This window comes from Chiloscyllium plagiosum, chromosome 13 (genome assembly GCF_004010195.1).
Source record: "Chiloscyllium plagiosum isolate BGI_BamShark_2017 chromosome 13, ASM401019v2, whole genome shotgun sequence".
NCBI classification, from domain to species: domain Eukaryota; kingdom Metazoa; phylum Chordata; class Chondrichthyes; order Orectolobiformes; family Hemiscylliidae; genus Chiloscyllium; species Chiloscyllium plagiosum.
Genome location: NC_057722.1, coordinates 54,237,717 through 54,257,373, shown reverse-complemented (window position 1 = coordinate 54,257,373; position 19,657 = coordinate 54,237,717). Strand labels below are relative to the sequence as shown.

The 19,657-nt window shown below is 42.6% G+C and overlaps 1 protein-coding gene across 6 annotated transcripts in view; it reads right to left on the bottom strand.

Moving 5' to 3' along the window:
- The window catches only part of vwa5b2 (von Willebrand factor A domain containing 5B2), a 169,363-nt gene that overhangs the window by 59,483 nt on the left and 90,223 nt on the right, over positions 1–19,657 (bottom strand). For all 6 annotated transcript variants that reach the window (XM_043702438.1, XM_043702441.1, XM_043702442.1 and 3 more), the window contains exons 7-8: positions 3,361–3,492; positions 25–149 (exon numbers count right to left, since the gene is read on the bottom strand). In XM_043702438.1, the coding sequence (XP_043558373.1) occupies positions 25–149; positions 3,361–3,492 (257 nt within the window). The remainder of the gene's footprint in view (positions 1–24; positions 150–3,360; positions 3,493–19,657) is intronic.

Sequence of the window (19,657 nt, the reverse complement as noted above, 5' to 3'; positions counted from 1 at the left end):
TTATTTTGAAAGGCTGGTTTTTACCTTTTTATCTGTGTTAGAGTCTTTCTTTATGACTCTGCTGAAGTCCCGTCTACTTTTAATATGCCATTCATACTCCTCAAAACTCATGCTACCTTTCTCCAGCAAAATGTGTGGAACATGAGGCTCTGGTAAACCAAGAGAAAGACATTAAAAATGTAAATTTCTACACCCACTTAAAAAAAATCTGTCTTGCATTCTAGGATTTCACAGCAATTAATGTTTGCCCTTTCCACAAGAATGTCAAATTCTGAAATGTCATTTTCTCCAGAAAAGTTCAGATAACTACCTCCGCATTTGTCCTACGATATTAAATGCGTATTTTAAACATACTACTTGGCAGATAGTTGAAGCTAAGAAAATTGGTGCCACTTGCAATTAAAGAAAATGCTGCCCAATGTGTGAATTTTTCTAATGATCTTACTAATAGAAAATATTAGATTTAGTGATACTGATATTTCAAATGAAACATCACTAGAAAAATTAATTAAAACAACTTTCATCAGAGGAAGTTCTATACTAAACTCAACTTTTTGACTAATTCCCATTTATTCTCTTTTTCACCTCTCACTATCTAGAAATCTAATGTAATATAAATCAACAAATTAATGATATTTATTTTCTCAGATGATTCAGTGGGGAGATATTAGTGTAAGGTTGAGTTACAGGCTAGTTTGAATACCAGAATAGTATTGAACTAGCTGATTTTAGTTACGACAACAGCTGATATAGGGACACTTGAAATAAAAACTGAAGATGTTGGTCAAGTGGTTCGTGCGTGGAATGAACTTCCAGAGGAAGTGGTGGGTGTGGGTACAGTTACAACATTTAAAAAACATTTGGTACATGCATGAATCTGAAATGTTTGGAGAGATATGGGTCAAGTGCAGGCAGATGGGATTAGTTCAGTTTGAGATTATGGACAATTATGCACCAAAGGGTCTGTTCCCATGCTGTATGACTCTATGACTAAGTCATATTGGACTCAAAATATTAACTCTTTTTATTAGATTAGATTAGATTACATTACATTACAGTGTGGAAACAGGCCCTTCGACCCAACAAGTCCACACTGCCCCGTCGAAGCGCAACCCACCCATACCCCTACATCTACCCCTTACCTAACACTACGGGCAATTTAGCATGACCAATTCACCTAACCTGCACATCTTTGGACTGTGGGAGGAAACCGGAGCACCCGGAGGAAACCCACACAGACACGGGGAGAATGTGCAAACTCCACACAGTCAGTTGCCTGAGGTGGGAATTGAACCCGGGTCTCTGGCACTGTGAGGCAGCAGTGCTAACCACTGTGCCACCGTTCTGTCTCACTCTCCATAGATGCTATCGCATCTGTTGAGTTTCTCCAACACTTTCTTATTTTAGTTAATATTTTTCAATTTGCCAGTATCCGGATGAAAACCTGATGCCCCAAATTATTTTCCCCACTTCACAGAATTATTTACCAATTTATTTTATAGCAATATTGTTGAGTTAAGGAAGAGAAAAGTCCAATACGATGATGAACGCATAAAGTGATCATGATGTGGAGGAACCGATGCTGTACTGGGGTCGGCAAAGTTAAAAATCACACACCAGGTTATAGTCCAACAGGTTTATTTGGTACCACTTCATGAAGGAGCAGCACTCTGAAGTTAGTGCTTCCAAATAAACCTGCTGGACCGTAACCTGGTGTGTGATTTTTAACTGAATCCATAAATAACACTGGCATGTAAGGGAGCAATCCGAAACATAAACTATGCCTTATTAATCTACTGCTGTAGTGATAATGTCACCAGGCTAATAATTCAGAGACCAGGAAAATGCTCTGCAGACATGGTCCAAATAGTGCAAAAAAAATGGAATTCAATGCAAAAATGCTGGAACCTAAAGCTAGTCTCAATAATAGTTACCATGATGCTATGATCAACTGTTGCAAAATACTGTCTTGTTCACTAATGTCCTTTAGGGAGGGAAAGCTGCCAATCTTACCTGGTCTGACCTACATGCAGTTTCAGACACAAAACAACTGCCCCCTGAAAAGGTTAAGCAAGCCATTCAATTCAAAGGTGGTTAGGGATAGGTAACAAATGCAATCCTTAGCAGCATCACAAATACATCAATTTTTCAAAAGTTTATTTGGATTTTCAAATGGACTTGAACAAAGTGTGAAACAAGTAGGAAAGTTTAAGGTTCTTGGAGCAGATAACAAATTTCCAAAATGAGCAGGCATCTGGTATGGCAAGAGAAAGGGAAATTGTTTCACTTGGTTGAAAAAGATTGGTGTGTGACAGAGATTTTCTTGGGACCACTGATATTTTCAATATTTGTGAGTGACATGAAAATGGGCAAATATCACTGGAAAACATATTTTGATGGTACATATTACATGGTTAGATAGTAAGTAGACTGATTATATTCAAGGAGACTTTTGACTGCTAATTTATTAGTTGAATTTTGCAGACTAATTTGAAAGAAGTTATATAATAGTGTGTGAATAAATATAGGCGAATATCGCGTGCCATTGACTATTGACCACTAATGTTAAAATAATACTGATCCGAAAATGTGGCCTTAAATATGTAAGGCAAGAAGCATCTAATTCAGTAGTAGGCAAAGCCCCACAAAATGTTTACATATTGGATTCCCTCCTTTCAAGTTAATGAACCACACATGACTTGGGGGAGAACAACCCATTCAAACTGACTTTGAAATATAGCAAAGCTAACAGAAAGAAACTTAAGTTACAAGATGTAATTTTAAAAGATAAATACAAAAAGGGGTACAAGTCTCCCAGTAAATGTATACATTGATTCCAAGGGAAGATGCTGTCAAAGAAAATTTGGTGTATCTTGCAGATCTTGCACATTGCCACTGTGAGCTGGTGGGGGAGGAGTGAATGTTGAAGATGGTGGATAGGATCATGTACAAGTTGCTTTACATATTGACACAAACTAAAGTGTGAAACCTGTTCTGCTGACCTTATGTATGCAGTTCAGATAGATATTGCCAGATTTATTTCTGAGGCAAATGACAGAACTGCAGCGCTCAAAAGAATTCAGTCCCTCTTGAATGCATTGAGGGTTTGAATGGACATCTACATTATACCTAGCCTGGTGCTGTGCTCCATTAAAATGACTGGAATGTAAAATTGAAAGGGGAGTGCAGTTAAATATGTATAACTCTGTCCTATCTGATCCAGCACAAACACTATGAAGAAAGTTAACTTTAAACTATTTCTTCAGTCTCAGAAACAGAAAGGAACATTGTGCACACAGCTGCAGGTGTTATTACAAGTATAATTAAGTTGTGATTCCTGAAATAAAAGATAAAGCTTACCACATGGATGTAGAATAATTTTGAGGTTTCTATCGTACTGGTGTTTCTCTGCCAACGTGACATACAGTGTTGAAGCTGACCTGGCAATAGGATCTGCACCAGCCCTCAGTGCATGTGTGGGACTCTCCACACCTACAAATCAAGACAAATTAAAAGTTCAGGACTTTGGGGGACATTCTGTGGTAATACAGAAATGGGGGTGAATGACCATCCATCTTATTTTCCGTGTCATTGTTGCTGCTGTCAGAGCTTAGCAGCCTCAGTGTCTGCCTGGACCAAGCAGCAAACTCTATTCATATACAAATCACAGAAGTCACACATAGGATATTGCTATGTATGAACAGTCATAGATGCAGCACAAGTTTTGCAGTCTTTTTTAAAAGAGGTGGAGTCATGAGATCCAGGTGTCACTGATAAAATCAAAATTAATTGTTTACTGGCAGGTGCCCTCAAAAAGGTCATGATGAGCCACCATCTTGGATGGCAGCAGTCCAATGAGTGAAGAGCCACAGTGTGTTAAGGGAGAACTTTCAGGATTTTGACCCAGCAAAATATAAGTGATGGCAATCTATATATCTAAGTAAGTTTGGTGTGCGACTGGAAAGGGAAATTGGAAATGGTGGCATTTCTATGCACTTGCAGCCCTTGTTCTTCTAAATGGTAAAGGTCACAGGTTTGGAAGATGCTGACAAAGGAAACTTGGTGCATCTTGTTGATGTTGCACATTGCCACTGTGAGCTGGTGATGGAGGAGTGAATGTTGAAGATGGTGGATAGGATCATGTACAACTTCTCGAGTGTTATTGGAACTGCACTCATCCAGGCGAGTGGAGAGTATTCTATCACACTCCTCACCCATGCCTTGTAATGTTGGATTGGCTTTGGAAAGCCAAAGTGAATTACTTACTGCAGAATTCTCAGTCTCTGAATTGCAGTTGAAGATTCAGTAATTTGGTGATTGATCAACTTAGGTTCTCATCAATGATTATCCCTAGGATGTGGAAGAGTTGAATGCAATTGAAGGAAGGGTGCTTATACACTATGTTGGTTGAGACAGTCATTGCCTGCACTTGTGAGAGTGAATATTGCTTGCCACTTAGCCTAAGTCTGAAAGAGGTCCAGGGCTTGATGCATACAGGCATGGAATGCTTCAGTATTGAGATATGGAAGGAACTGAACACAATTCAATCATTAGGAAACATCCCAACTTCTGACATTATGAAGCAGGAGTGGTCATTGCTGAAACAGTTGAAAATCATTGGGCCAGGGGCACTATTTTGAGAAACTGCAGTGATGTCCTAGGAGCAAGACCATTATTACCAACAGCTAATTCCTTTATGTTAGGTATGATTCCAAACGACAAAGGAGTTTCTCCAGGTTCCCACTGACTCTAGTTTTACTCAGGCACTTTGCTTAGACAGGCTGTTGCTGAGTAACCACCTACTGGATAAAAGCAAATTACTGCGGATGCTGGAATCTGAAACCAAAAGAGAAAATGCTGGAAAATCTCAGCAGGTCTGGCAGCATCTGTAAGGAGAGAAAAGAGCTAACGTTTTGAGTCTAACTGACCCTTTATCAAAGCTAAAAAAAGGGAGAAATAGGGAGGTATTTATACTAGGCTGAGAAAAGGGGTCACACAGCACTGGCTTCAGCCTTGGTCATTCACAGCTCCTAATCTCCCTATAATCTCTCTATGGACTGTCATTATCACCTCTTTATTGTTACCTTTGCTTCTGGAGCCATGACTCACCTTCTCTCAGCCTCGTATAAATACCTCCCTATTTCTCCCCTTTTTTTAGCTTTGACAAAAGGTCAGTTAGATTCGAAACGTCAGCTCTTTTCTCTCCTTACAGATGCTGCCAGGCCTGCTGAGATTTTCCAACAATTTCTCTTTTGGTTTCGCCTACTGGATAACCTGTTGATGACACTTTTCATTACTTCACTGGCATTTGAGTCTGGTGGGGCAGCAATTACTTATTTGGGATTGGTCCTGCTTTTCTGGGCAGGACTTATTTGGACACTTGGTTCGGGAGATCCAATAACAGGAGAAGGTTCCTCAAATTAAGCTGTGTGGGTATAACTTAAAAACAAAAGAGCAATCACATTGTTGGCAGTGTATTATAGGCCCCTTAACATCCAAGAGAAATAGTAAATTAGATATGCAGGCACATTTCAGATAAGTGTAAATATAATAAGGTCATGATAGAGGATTTCAATTTTCCCAACATTAGCTTGAGTAGTAATTGTGTGAGAAGTTTAGAGAGAGCTGAATTTTTAAAATACATCCAGGAGAGCTTTATAAACCAGTCATAGAAGGCCTCACTAGAGAGGCAGCAGTCCTCAGTTTAATTTTAGGTTATGAAGGCCAGGCAAGTGGTTAAAATATCAGTGGAGGAGCATTTTGTGGACAGTGATTATAAATGAAGGAGCTGGTCATCAACTTCAGAAAGTCGAGTGGAGGACACACTTCTGTCTCTTTATCAATGGTGCTAAGATGGACATAGTCGAGAGCTTCAAGTTTCTATGAATCAATATTACCAACGATCTGTCCTGCTCCATCCCTGTTGACGTTATAGTCAACAAGGCAGACCAACACCTCTACGTCCTCAGAAGGCTAAGGAAATTTGGCATGTCTACAATGGCTCTTACTAATTTTTATCAATGCACCACAGAAAGCATCTATCTGGAGGCATCAAAGCTTGGTATGGCAATTGCTCTGCCCAACACTGCAAGACTTTACAAACAGTTGGGAATGCAGCCCAGTCCATCAGAAAAAAAAAAGCCTTTATAGGATTTATGAACATCTGGATAGGAATAATGTGATCAAGGATAGTCAGCATGGTTTTGTGAAGGGCAGGTCGTGCCTCACAAACCTTATTGAATTCTTTGAGAAGGTGACTAAGGAGGTGGACGAGGGGAAAGCAGTAGATGTGGTGTATATGGATTTTAGTAAGGCGTTTGATAAGGTTCCCCATGGTAGACTACTGCAAAAAATACGGAGGTATGGCATTGAGGGTGAGTTGGAGGTTTGGACTAGGAATTGGCTGGCTGGAAGAAGACAGAAGGTAGTAGTTGATGGCAAAGGTTCATCTTGGAGAGCCGTCACTAGCGGTGTTCCGCAAGGATCTAACAAAGAGATGGGGTACTGGGCTAATGGTCGGATACTTGGTAGTGTGGATGAGCAGAGGGATCTTGGTGTTCATGTACACAGATTTTGAAAGTTGCCACCCAGGTAAATAGTGCGGTGAGGAAGGCATATGGCGTACTGGCTTTTATTGGTAGAGGAATTGAGTTCCGGAGTACTGAGGTCATGTTGCAGTTGTATAAGACTCTGGTGCGGTCGCATCTGGAGTATTGTGTGCAGTTTTGGTCGCCATACTATAGGAAGGATGTGGTGGCACTGGAACGGGTGCAGAGGAGGTTTACCAGGATGTTGCCTGGTATGGTAGGAAGATCGTATGAGGAAAGGCTGAGGCACTTTGGGTTGTTTTTATTGGAGAAAAGAAGGTTTAGGGGTGACTTGATGATTAGGGGTTTAGATAGGGTTGACCATGAGAACTTTTTTCCACGTATGGAGTCAGCTATTATGAGGGGGCATAGCTTTAAATTAAGGGGGGGGGGGTAGGTATAGGACAGATGGTACGGGTATGTTCTTTACTCAGCGAGTCGTGAGTTCATGGACTGCCCTGCCAGTAGCAGTGGTGGACTCTCCCTCATTATGGGCATTTAAGTGGGCATTGGATAGGCATATGGAGGATAGTGGGCTAGTGTAGGTTAGGTGGGCTTAGATCGGCGCAACATTGAGGGCCGAAGAGCCTGTACTGCGCTGTATTCTTCTATGTTCTATGTTCTATGTTCTATGTTCTATGTTCTATGTTCCTTCCATTGACTTCATCTACAATTTCCACTTCTCAGGAAAGCAGCCAACATCATCAAAGACCCCTCTCACCGTGGTTATATTCTCTTCCATCAGGGAAAAGAATCAAAAGTTTGAAAACATGTACTAATGGGGCAAACACTCCGCTGGTTAGTCATACCTGGCACAAAGGAAGATGGTTATACTTGTGGAGAGTCAGTCATTTCAGCTCCACGACATCTCTGCAGAAGTTCCCCCAGGGTAATGTCCTAGGCCCAACAATCTTCAGCTGCTTCATTAATGACCTTCCCTCTGTCATAAGGTAAAATATGGGGATGTTCGCCAATGATTGCACAATGTTCAGCACCATTTGCAACTCCTCAGATAGTGAAGCTGTCCGTGCTCAAATGCAGGATTGGGCCAACAAGTGGCAAGTAACATTCGTGCCACACAAATGCCAGAAAATGACCATCATCAATAAGAAACACTCTAACCACTCGCCCTTGACATTCAACGGTATTACCATCACTGAATCCCCCACTGTCGATATCCTTGTGATTACCATTGACCAGAAACTCAACTGAACTCACCATATAAACACAGTGGCTACAAGAACAGGTCAGAGACTAGGGATACTGCAGCAAGTAACTCACCTCCTGACACTCCAAAGTCTACCCACCATCTACAAGGCATAAGTCAGGAGTCTGAGGGAATACTCCCCATTTTTCTGGATGGGTGCAGCTCCAACAATACTCAAGACGCTTGACACCATCCAGGACAAAGCAACCCGCTTGATTGGCACCACATCTACAAACATTCAGTCCATCCACCATCGGCACTCAGTAGCAGCAGTGTGTACTATCTATGGTAGAAACTCACCAAAGATCCTTAGACAGCACCTTCCAAACCCACAGCCACTTCCACCTAGAAAGACAAGGGCAGCAGGTACTTGGGAACACCACCACCTCCAAATTCCCCTCCAAGCCACTCACCACCCTGACTTGGAAATATACCGCCATACCTTCACAATCATTGGGCCAAAATCCTGGAATTCCCTCCCTACTGGCATTGTGAGTCAACCAACAGCAAGTGGACTGTAGCAATTCAAGAAGGCAGCTCACCACCACCTTCTCAAGGGCAACTAGGAATGGGCTATCGATGCTGGCCCAGCCAGTGACACCCAAGTCCCCCAAAAGAATTTAAAAAACAGATCTAAGAACAACTTCTTTCCTGCTGTTATCAGGCTTACGAATGGGCACCTCATATTTTAGAATTAATTTTTTTCTGTACCTTCTCTGTAGCTGTAACACAATATTCTACATTCTGTTCTCTTACCCTGTTGTACTTAGGTAAGGTGTGATTTGTCTGGTTAGCACATAAAACAATACATTTCACTGTATCTTGGTGCATGTGACAATAATAAATCAAATCAAATCAAGTCAACTGCATTGGATTCAAGATCGTTATGGAAAAGGACAATGGTAGGCCTGAAGTCAAAGTGCTAAGCCGTGGAAAGGGAAATTTGAATAAGATCAGTTATGATTTGACCAGAGTGAACTGGAAGGAGATACTTTTAGGGACCACTGGATTCTGTGAACCATGAATATTAAGAGATATATAAGATTGGATAAAGAGTAAAAGGGAGATTTATAGCAGATACCAAGTGCTCAAACCAGAAGAAGCCCTAGAGGGGTATAGAATATGCAAACAGACTCTTTAAAAGGAAATTATGAGAGCAAAAAGGGGGTATGAAGGAATAATGGTAGGAAAAATAAAGGAAATCCAGAGTTATTTTATGAGTATGTTAAAAGTAAAAAAAAACTAATGTGGGAAAGAATCATGCACAATGCTAACTTATGCACGGTATCGAAGGATTTAGGTGGGGTTCTAAATGAATACTGGCATCAGTTTTTTCTATTGAGAAGGTGATGGAGTTAGTGATAGAGCAGAGGCTCTGAGTAGTCTGGCAGACTTGAAAGTTGATAAATCTCCACGGCAAAAGAAAGTGTGGCTGAACACTTCAGCATACCCACAACAACCAACCCCACCGCCCCGTGACCGAACACTTCAACACACTCACATCAACCAACCCCACCGCCCCGTGGCCGAACACTTCAACACATCCACAACAACTAACCCCACCGCCCCGTGGCCGAACACTTCAGCACACCCACACCAACCAACCCCACCAACCCGTGGCTGAACACTTCAACACACTCACACCAACCAACCCCACCGACACGTGGCCGAACACTTCAACACACCCACACCAACCAACCCCACCGCCCCATGGCCGAACACTTCAACACACCCGCACCAACCAACCCCACCGCCCCGTGGCCGAACACTTCAACACACCCACACCAACCAACCCCACCGCCCCGTGACCGCAATCTTTAGCTGGTAAGTCATAGAGTCACAGTCATACAGTGTGGAAACAGATCCTGCAGTCCAACCTGTCCATTCCGAGCATAATCCCAAACTCAACTAGTCCCACCTGCCTGCTCCTGGCCCGTATCCCTCTGAATCTTTCCTCTTCAAATATCCATCCAAAAGTCTTTTAAAGGGTGTAATTGTACCCACATACCCCACTTCTTTAGGAAGTTTATTCCACACACAAACCACCCGTTGGTTAAAAGAATTGCCCTCATGTCTTTTTAAATCTCTCTCCACTTAGAAATGTGCCTTTATTCTTGAATCCCCCACCCTAGAGAAAAGACAACTACCATTTACTCTATCTGTGTTCCTAAGTGAGTCATAGAGCAATACACTTGGGATCTAGGCTGCAATAAAAGGAAACAAGTCAAGTAAGTATGATACAAAACTGATATCAATCACAGAAAAAATGAATAAGTTAATCTGCTCAGAGAAAGTTGCAGTGAACATGGTACAAGAGGAGTAACATGGAAAAGAACGCTTCAATGAGCCTGAAGCAAACCAGCTGAGGAAAACAGCATCTACACAACTGAGCTGTAGCGACATCATCAAATCCAATCCATCTTCAGCTCACTGTCAGCTCTGGTACAGAACCTGTAACCCAAGGTCACTGCGGAACGACAGTTCAGTTGACGTCTCAGAAGGGGTAATTAGTTCATTCTCCAAATGAAATTGTTCGTTTTGGATGGGCTGCCAAGGAGTCTTCATTTGGAAAATGAATACCTGTCAGCTAAATTATTTCCAGTGATTACCACTGACCTCAGCATGCTCCCTGCTCCTTCTCCCAATGGGCAGTCTTGCACAGAGCTCTGTGTGCACGTTCACTCACGCAGCAGAGAGATACAGAAGGCAGCACCGCTACCTGGTAATTGCTAAGTAAACATTCAATGATCTACTGAAATTTTACTGCTGTAACCAATGCTGTGAGAAATGGTTATATTTGAAATCTAAATAATGAAACAGGTCAGATCAGGATCAATTATCTCAAATGTCTAATGGTTTAATCTATTTTCAGCCAAGTTTAAATTCAAGAAAAACCCAATTTAAAGGTGTCAGGCAGGGTCAAGACTGATTTCAGCTGGGACGTTACACATAATTCCACATCCCCCTGCCCCCTCGATACACCCATTAATACCCTTCCCACGGTCACCCTGAAGCATAGTCATAATGGAAGACTACTAGAGGTTACCAATCCTCCTAAAGCTGTTCCTCATTGTGTGCTGATGTCCCCCTGTGTTGTTACCAGCTCCACCTTCACCAAAGTGGATCCCTGGCCCAGCACTTTCTCGGGAGGAAGCAATGAAGGATTTTTTTGTAACATTCACTGTTAGGAGAGAGGTTTGATCTATAATGAAGCTTATTGTCAATGAGTGGTTAATGAGGTATGCAGTTTCTCTTAAATGCACTGCTTTGTTCAGAGGAATGAGCTTTAGGGAGGGCACCAGGAAATCTGAAACTGTTTCCTTTGCACGGCTTTATTCCTCTTTCACAGAAGAAGGGTTACTCGCCCCGAAACATGAACTCTGATTTCACTCCACGGATGTTGTCAGACCTGCTGAGCTTATCCAGCACATTCTGATTATGTTTCTGATTTACAGCATTCGCAGTATTTTTTTAAGTTTTTATTTAGCCTTTATGAAGAGCTTAGACAGGTTCGCACAGCCAAGTCCAATGAGTGTCCACCCCCTACCTGAATGTACACTTGGCCATAGTTAGAGTATTTTGTCCAATCTAGGTCATCATATGTTCGGAAGAGTGCGACGGCTCAGGAGTGGGTCTGGAGAGATTGTCTCACATGGTTGCAGTGATGAGGGGTTATAGTGATGTGTCCAGACTGTGATGCTGAGATTCTGCTCCTTACACCAGAGCAGGTTAGGAAGGGAATCAAGGCCAGTTTAAATTCATAACGTGGTTTAGATAGAGGAAATAAAGAGGAATCTTTTCCAATGGCTGAGAGTCAACAGATTTATAACAAAAACAAACACAAAACATCAAGTTAATAACCTTTTTACACACTAGTTAGGATTTGGAATTATAGGAAGGTGAAGACATATTCAAATAATAAAGGAATTGGGTCAATAGTTATAAAGGACAAAAATTTAGAGGAGCAAGGTGTGTGGCTCCAACTGGATTGTCTTTGAAAAAGCCAGCACAGACCTGATGACTGAATAGCCTCCTTCTGTGCTGCACTGTCCTATAATTCTACTGGATGCTCCTGTCCATAAATTCCTGTTGGTAAGCTTTTGTAGTCAGTTTGGGATATGGATTTCACTGACTATGCTGGTGTCTACCTCACACTGTCTTTCAGAAGCTGGTGGTGAACTGCTTTCTTGGACTAGAGTCTGTGAGGAGCTTTCAGACAAGGTGTACCTGGGTTCAGTGATGATGAAGGAATGGTGATATATTTCTGAGTCAGGATGGTGTGTGACAGTGAGGGGAAGGCTGTGCTGACCCTGAGGACCTGTTGCCCTTGTCCTTCTAGTCAATGGACGCCACAGATTTGGAAGGTGCTGTGAGAAATTGAGGATCAATTATCAGTGACATTTATTTATTTAATTAGGTATTTAGGGAAATGTGATATTGGTTATAAAAAGAGAAATAGTGTTATATGGGAGATAGCACCACAGGCAATCATTTTCCCTGAACTTAGCTGTACAGTTAATAGCAAATGGAAACCTCTTGACTGTATAACTGCAAATATTAAACTCGTTGAAGGTTGATTGTTCAATTTAACTTCCTTAACTGCAGCTCAAAAGGAATGTAAAGTATGACACCCGCACCAACCAACCCCACCGCCCCGTGGCGGAACACTTCAACACACCCGCACCAACCAACCCCACCGCCCCGTGGCGGAACACTTCAACACACCCGCACCAACCAACCCCACCGCCCCGTGGCGGAACACTTCAACACACCCGCACCAACCAACCCCACCGCCCCGTGGCGGAACACTTCAACACACCCGCACCAACCAACCCCACCGCCCCGTGGCGGAACACTTCAACACACCCGCACCAACCAACCCCACCGCCCCGTGGCGGAACACTTCAACACACCCGCACCAACCAACCCCACCGCCCCGTGGCGGAACACTTCAACACACCCGCACCAACCAACCCCACCGCCCCGTGGCGGAACACTTCAACACACCCGCACCAACCAACCCCACCGCCCCGTGGCGGAACACTTCAACACACCCGCACCAACCAACCCCACCGCCCCGTGGCGGAACACTTCGACACACCAACACAAACCAACCCCACCACCCCGTGGCGGAACACTTCAACTCCCCCCTCCCACTCCGCCAAGGACAAGCAGATATTTGGCCTCATCCATTGCCACACCCTAACCACCAATGCCTGGTGGATGAATGCCTCATTTTCCACGTTGGGGCCCTACACCCCCTGGCATCAATGTAAATTTTATTAGTTTCCTCATTTCCCATCCCCCATCTTATCCCAGTTCCAACGTTCCAACTCAGCACCACCCTCATGACCTGAACATCTTCCTTCCCACGTATCCACTCCACCCTCATCTTCAACCTATTACCATTACCCCCACCTCCGTCTACTTATTGCACTCTCAGCTACCTACCTCTCCTCCACCCCCCTCCCATTTATCTCTCCACCCTCTTGGCTCACAAGCCTCATTCCTGATGAAGGGCTCTTGCCTGAAACGTCAATTCTCCTGCTCCTCGGATGCTGTCTGACTGGCTGTGCTTTTGAACACCACGTTCTCAACCTCAAACAAGGAGCATGTCAGTCTATTCAGTAAGGAAATAGTACTGGTGCTGGTGATAATTTTAAATTCCTCTCTGGTCACAGGAGAGATGCCTGAGGACTGGCGGACAGCCTATGTGGTACTTTTGTTCAGGAAAGGAGGAAGGGATAAACAAGGAAACTACAGCTTAAATCAGTTTAGCTTGAGTGATGGAGAAACTGTTGGAAGCAATTCTGAAAGGTAGAATTAACCTCCACTTGGAGAGGCAAGGTTTAATTATAGAAGTGTTATAGAAGTGTCATGACTGACCAACCTGATTTAATTTTTCAGAAGGCAATACGTTTAGTGTAGTCTGCTTGGATTTCAGCAAGGTTTTCGATCAGTTCCCACATGGCAGATTTATAGCAAAGGCAAAAACCCATGGATTCCAAGGAAATTTGGCTAATTAGTTCCTGAATTGGCTGTGTGGCAGGAAGCAGAGTGATAGTTGAAGGATGTTCTTGTGACTAGGAGCTCATGTCCAGTCAAGTTCTGGAGGGATCACTGTTTGGATCCCTGTTGTTTGTATGTGTAAACAGTTTAGACTTGATCGTAGCAGGGTTTTCCACTATATTCATGGATAATACAAAAATCGGTGACATGGTAAATACTGAGGAGGAGAGCACTAAATTATAGGAGGTTATGGACAGGCTCATCAGATACGCTGATCAGTGGCAAATAGAATTCAACCCAGATAAGTGTGAGGTGATGCACTTGGGCAGGACAAATAAGGCAAGGGAAAACATGAAGAATAGCAGGACCTGGTAAACAACAACGATCAGACGGACATTGGTGTGCGTCTCAACCAGCCTGTAAAGGTAGTAGGCAAAAGTGGGTACTGCAGATGCTGGAGATTAGAGTCAAGATTAGAGTACTGCTGGAAAAGCACAGCAGGTCAGGCAGCATCTGAGGAGCAGGAAAATTGACATTTCGGGCAAAAGCCCTTCATCAAGGCTCTTTGAATGCTGCCTGACCTAAAGGTAGTACGACAGGTAGGTGATGTGGTTAAAATGGAAAATGGAATATTTACCTCTATTAACCAACTCATAGAATTTAAGAGCAGGGAAAGTATGCTGGAACTGTTTAAAAAATCAGGTAGGCCACAGCTAGAGTATTGTGCCCTGTCCTGAAATCCACATTATAGGAAGGATGCAATTGCACTGGAGAGGATGCAGAGAAGATTTCCCAGGATGAAGCCTGGGCTGCAGAGGTTTTGTTATGAGAGTGAACAGATTAGGATTTTTCCCTGAAGCAGAGGAGATTTATGAGGTACATAGACAGGGTAGACAGAAAGAAATCTTTCCCTTTACTTGAAGGATCAATGACCAGGGGACCTGTATTTAAGGTAAGGAGCAGCAAGTTTAAAGGCTATATGAGGAAGAATATTTTCATGCAGACTGTGGGGGGAATCTGGAACTCATGGCCTGTCAGGGTGGTAGAGACAGAATACCTCATAACATTTAACAAGTATTTATATGCTCACTTGTGATGCCATGGCGTACCAGGCTATGTGCCAAGTGCTGGAAAATGGGATTAGCATAAATAGGGTTGTTTTTGATCAGCCCAGACTCAGTGGGCCGACAGGCCTGTCTCTATACTGTTTTATGATGTTATAACTCTGTGTTACTGAAAAGAAGCTCCAGGCAAATTTTGTTGCAGTTTTTAATGGCCAAAAAATCAGCTCCCCTCAACCTGCACCCAAAACCCCAAGCCACAGTCCAACTTTAATATAACGCAGCCAGGCCACCCAATATTACAATGGTTTGGAGTCAACTGCATGCCCAATTAGTTTTAATCTCCTCCTCCTGCCAGATTGCTAATGTTCACCCAGACTGTCTAAAATGAAACATTTTCTGAGGTAGTGTGATGAGCCATGATGTATCTGAGCTACTTATATTCCGAGTCACATGCTCCTGCCATTTGTTTTTTTAATGATGAGTGTCTCCCTGACATTTTGCATGTAGTATTTAACCGGTCCTTTTACATTTCCCTTTACCACCACTACTCCATCCATTAAAGTAATTGAGTTTTTCTGTCAAAGCAACCTCTTGTATATCCAATTAAATCTGCACTTCTAAAGCCCAATACTTAAATTCATCGACAAAAACAACATTGCCCTTATTATTATGCAGAACCATGTTGCACTCTGCTTAAACCCTGGGTGATTTATTGCATTATGCCTCAGATTGTCTGGAAACTCTTTAGATTCCTTCTGTCGGAAGCAATTCTGCTTAATACAGAAGCAGCAGAAATCAATCTGCAAGATTGACTTCAACTATTGATTATTTCTCCACTCATGTCTGTCTTGAATATTTAATAAAGATGATAAATAATTGCAGAACTGGGAAAAACAGAATTTCTTCCAGTTAAATTACGGTAAGTTTTTTTTCATGTTTTACAGTGACAGATCTTTAACTCTTCAATTTTTTTCTCTAACACACATTTTCATTAAAGTCCTAAAATAATTGGATGAGGGAAGGGAGCTGGAATAAAACACAAATTGATTTATTTATTCTGTAGCAGGGTAATTACCCATAGTACTTAATCCAAAACAGTTGACATGCATTTCATTTGTGTCTAGGGTTATCAAGTCAAGTGCTACAAAGCATCGTATTTAACAAGGATTCTCTTTCGGTGATATAAAACATATATCATGGCATGTGTCCAAAGCTGCAAACCATAATCAACTATGTTGAGGGAGGGAAAAGAGGAGGAACACAAGAGACAAGGCTCATCATAAACACCAAGTACAGGAAGAGTTGAGTTGGGTAGAAACAGCATGTTTTAATAGAATGCTAACTTTTCTACTTCCTGTACTGTACTAAACAGAGCCGGGATGGTGGGTATGAAACCAGATTGCACCCAGAAATTGTAGTCAGTAAAAACTATTATGGAGGCTATCTGTGTCTACAGTTGTAGGCTTTGAAAATTTATACCTGTTTCAGCCAGGTTACAAAGAAGTGAGAGCAGTCAAATCTATCAGTTGTATGCAAATAACAGCATGGCTTTTAGTTCAAAAGAAGCTGGTATGATTTCCCACTAACACAGCTGGCTTATCTGCTTCTAGCTTCACCATTTCCAACTCTACATAATTTCTCTTCCCCCTTTGCCACCACATTGTGTGGCATACTTTGAACTTGCCTTACCTATATTCACCTCTGCCTCTCCCCGCACTCTCCAGCAGACCACAATTTGGTCCTTTGAACATCAGCCCTTTCATACAAACAGTCTCTCATTTTCCCAACATTGATCTGGTCCCACTGACTGCACCCTTTATTACAGTGTCATCGGTTCCCTGACCACACTCACAGCTCCTCAGCTGCAGCCTTTATAACAGGGTGTAATCCCAAACTCCTTCACCCAAACCCTCCCCTTAAATATCAGCGTCAAAGAGAAGGAATACGCAATGGACAGCAAAACTTCTTTTCAAGTTTCAGATCAAAACTTCATTCATGATTTGGTTTACACTTTAATATTTTCTTACTTAATTAAGAGCAGCTATCTAAAATACATGAGTTTGAATCATAATCTTTACCTCCTCAAAGTCTTTTAACCACTTAAATTAAATTAGAAGAACTTTTTTTTCCTGCACACAGGTGTCAATAGTTACTTTCAGCAGAATCCTGTTATTTTGGTAAAATCCATGTCACATTGAGAAATTTGTGAGGTCCAGCAACTTTTCTTGCCCCGTCTTACCAAACTCACCTCATTTAATGACTTACACCCCATTATGGGTGTCTCACATACAATTTCAGACCCATTCCTAGACAACTCACCATTCAGCAGATATCCTCCAACACACAGCCCTTGTGACCATGCCATCTTTATAGAGTCATAGAGTTATACAGAATGGAAACATACCCTTCAGTCCAGCTCATCTGTGCCAACCAGATATCTGAAACCAATCTAGTCCCATTTGCCAGCATTTGGCCCACATCCCTCTTACCCTTCCTATTCATATACTCATCCAATTGCCTTTTAAATTGTAATTGTACCAGCCACCATTACCTCCTCCAGCAGCTCATTCCATACACACACACATCACTCTCTGTGTGAAAAAAGTTGCCCTTAAGGTTCTTTTTGAATCTTTCCCCTCTCACCTAAAACTTATGCCCTCTAGTTTTGGACTCCCCTACCCTGGGACAAAAAATCTTGGCTATTCACCCCATCCATGTCTCTCGTGATTTTATAAACCTCTGTAAGGTCACCCCTCGGCATCCAACATTCCAAAAAAAACACAGCCTATTCAGCCTCTCCCTATAGATCAAACTGTCCAATCTCAGCAACACCCTTGTAAATCTTTTCTGAACCCTTTCAAATCTAGCAACATCTTTCCTTCAGCGGGGAGATCAGAATTCAATGCAATATTCTAAAATTGGCCACACCAATGTCCTTGTAAAGCCAGAACATGATGTCCCAACTCATATACTCAGTGTACTGACCAATGAAGGCAAGCGTGCCCAATGTCTTCTTCACCATCCTGTCTACCTGTCACTCCACTTTCAAGTAACCATGCATCTGCAGCCTTACGTCTCTTTGTTGGGCAACATCCCCCAGGATCCTACCATTAAGTGTATAAGTCCTACCCTGATTTGCCTTTCCAAAATGCAATTCCTCACATTTATCTAAATTGAACTCTATCTGCCACTCTTCGGCCCATTGGCCCACATGATCAAGGTCCCATTGTACTCTGAAATAACCACTACACCACTTATTTTGGTGTCATCTGCAAACATACTAATCACACCTCTTATATTAACTTACAAGTCATTTATATAAATGACAAAAGCAGTGGATCCAGCACCGATTCTCATGGCACACCACTGGTCACAGGCCACCAATCCAAAAAACAACCCTCTACCACTACCATCGGTCTCCTAACTTTAAGCCAATTTTGTATCCAATTGGCTAGCTCCCCCTGGATTCCATGTGATCAGTCCAATCTACCATGCAGAACCTTGTCGAACACCTTGCTGAAGTCTACTACTCTGCCTTCATCAAACTTCTTTGTTACCTCTTCAAAAACCTCAATCAAGTTTGTGAGACTTGATTTCCCATGCACAAAGCCAGGTTGACTATCCCTAATCAGTTGTTGCCTTTCCAAATACGTGTACATCCTGTCTCTCAGAATCCCCTCCAACAACTTACCCACTACTGATGTCAGGGTCACCGGTATATAGTTTCCTGGCTTTTCCTTATCATCTTTCTTAAATAATGGCACCACATTATCCACCCCTCAGTCTTCCAGCACCTCACCCATAGCTATTGATGTTACAAATATCTCAGCAAGGAGTCCAGCAATTTCTTCACTAGGTTCCCACAAAGTTTTGAGTTACACCTGATCAGGTCCTGGGAATTTATCTACCTTTATGTTTAGCAATGTCCAGCATCTCCTCTTTTTTAATATAGACACTCTTCAAGATATCACTGTTTATTTCCCAAGTTCTCTATTTTCCATGTCCTTCTTCACAGTAAATACAGAAAGAAAACTCACTTTGCCTGGGCAAACATTGTCAGTCTGGAGATGCCTGCTCAATTGGTGACATATGCCCTGGAAATGACAGACTGGAGGACATGTACCTGGAGGCCTGCTGGATATGATGTGCTAATCCTGGCCTTCCTCCTTGCCTAGGACTAACAGTAGAGACCATGAAACCAGACCATGACACCATAGCCTGAGTTTAACATGCGGGCTATAGCAGCCTCAGCCATCTGCAGGAATGTTCAGCACAATGGGAAGAAGGTCAATGTCCCTGTCCACTAATTGTGTGTAAGACTGGAGGTTGGCAAACATGGTGCCACTGTTTAAGAAGGGTGGTAAAGACAAGCCAGGGAACTACAGACCGGTGAGCCTGACCTCGGTGGTGGGCAAGTTGTTGGAGGGAATCCTGAGGGACAGGATGTACATGATTTGGGATAGTCAACATGGCTTTATGCGTTTGAAATCATGTCTCACAAACTTGATTGAGTTTTTTGAAGAAGTAACAAAGAAGATTGATGAGGGTAGAGCAATAGATGTGATCTATATGGACTTCAGTCAGGCATTCGATAAGGTTCCCCATGGGAGACTGATTAGCAAGGTTAGATCTCATGGAATACAGGGAGAACTAGCTATTTGGATACAGAACTGTCTCAAAGGTAGAAGACAGAGGGTGGTGGTAGAGGGTTGTTTTTCAGACTGGAGGCCTGTGACCAGTGGAGTGCCACAAGGATCGGCGCTGGGCCCTCTACTTTTTATCATTTACAT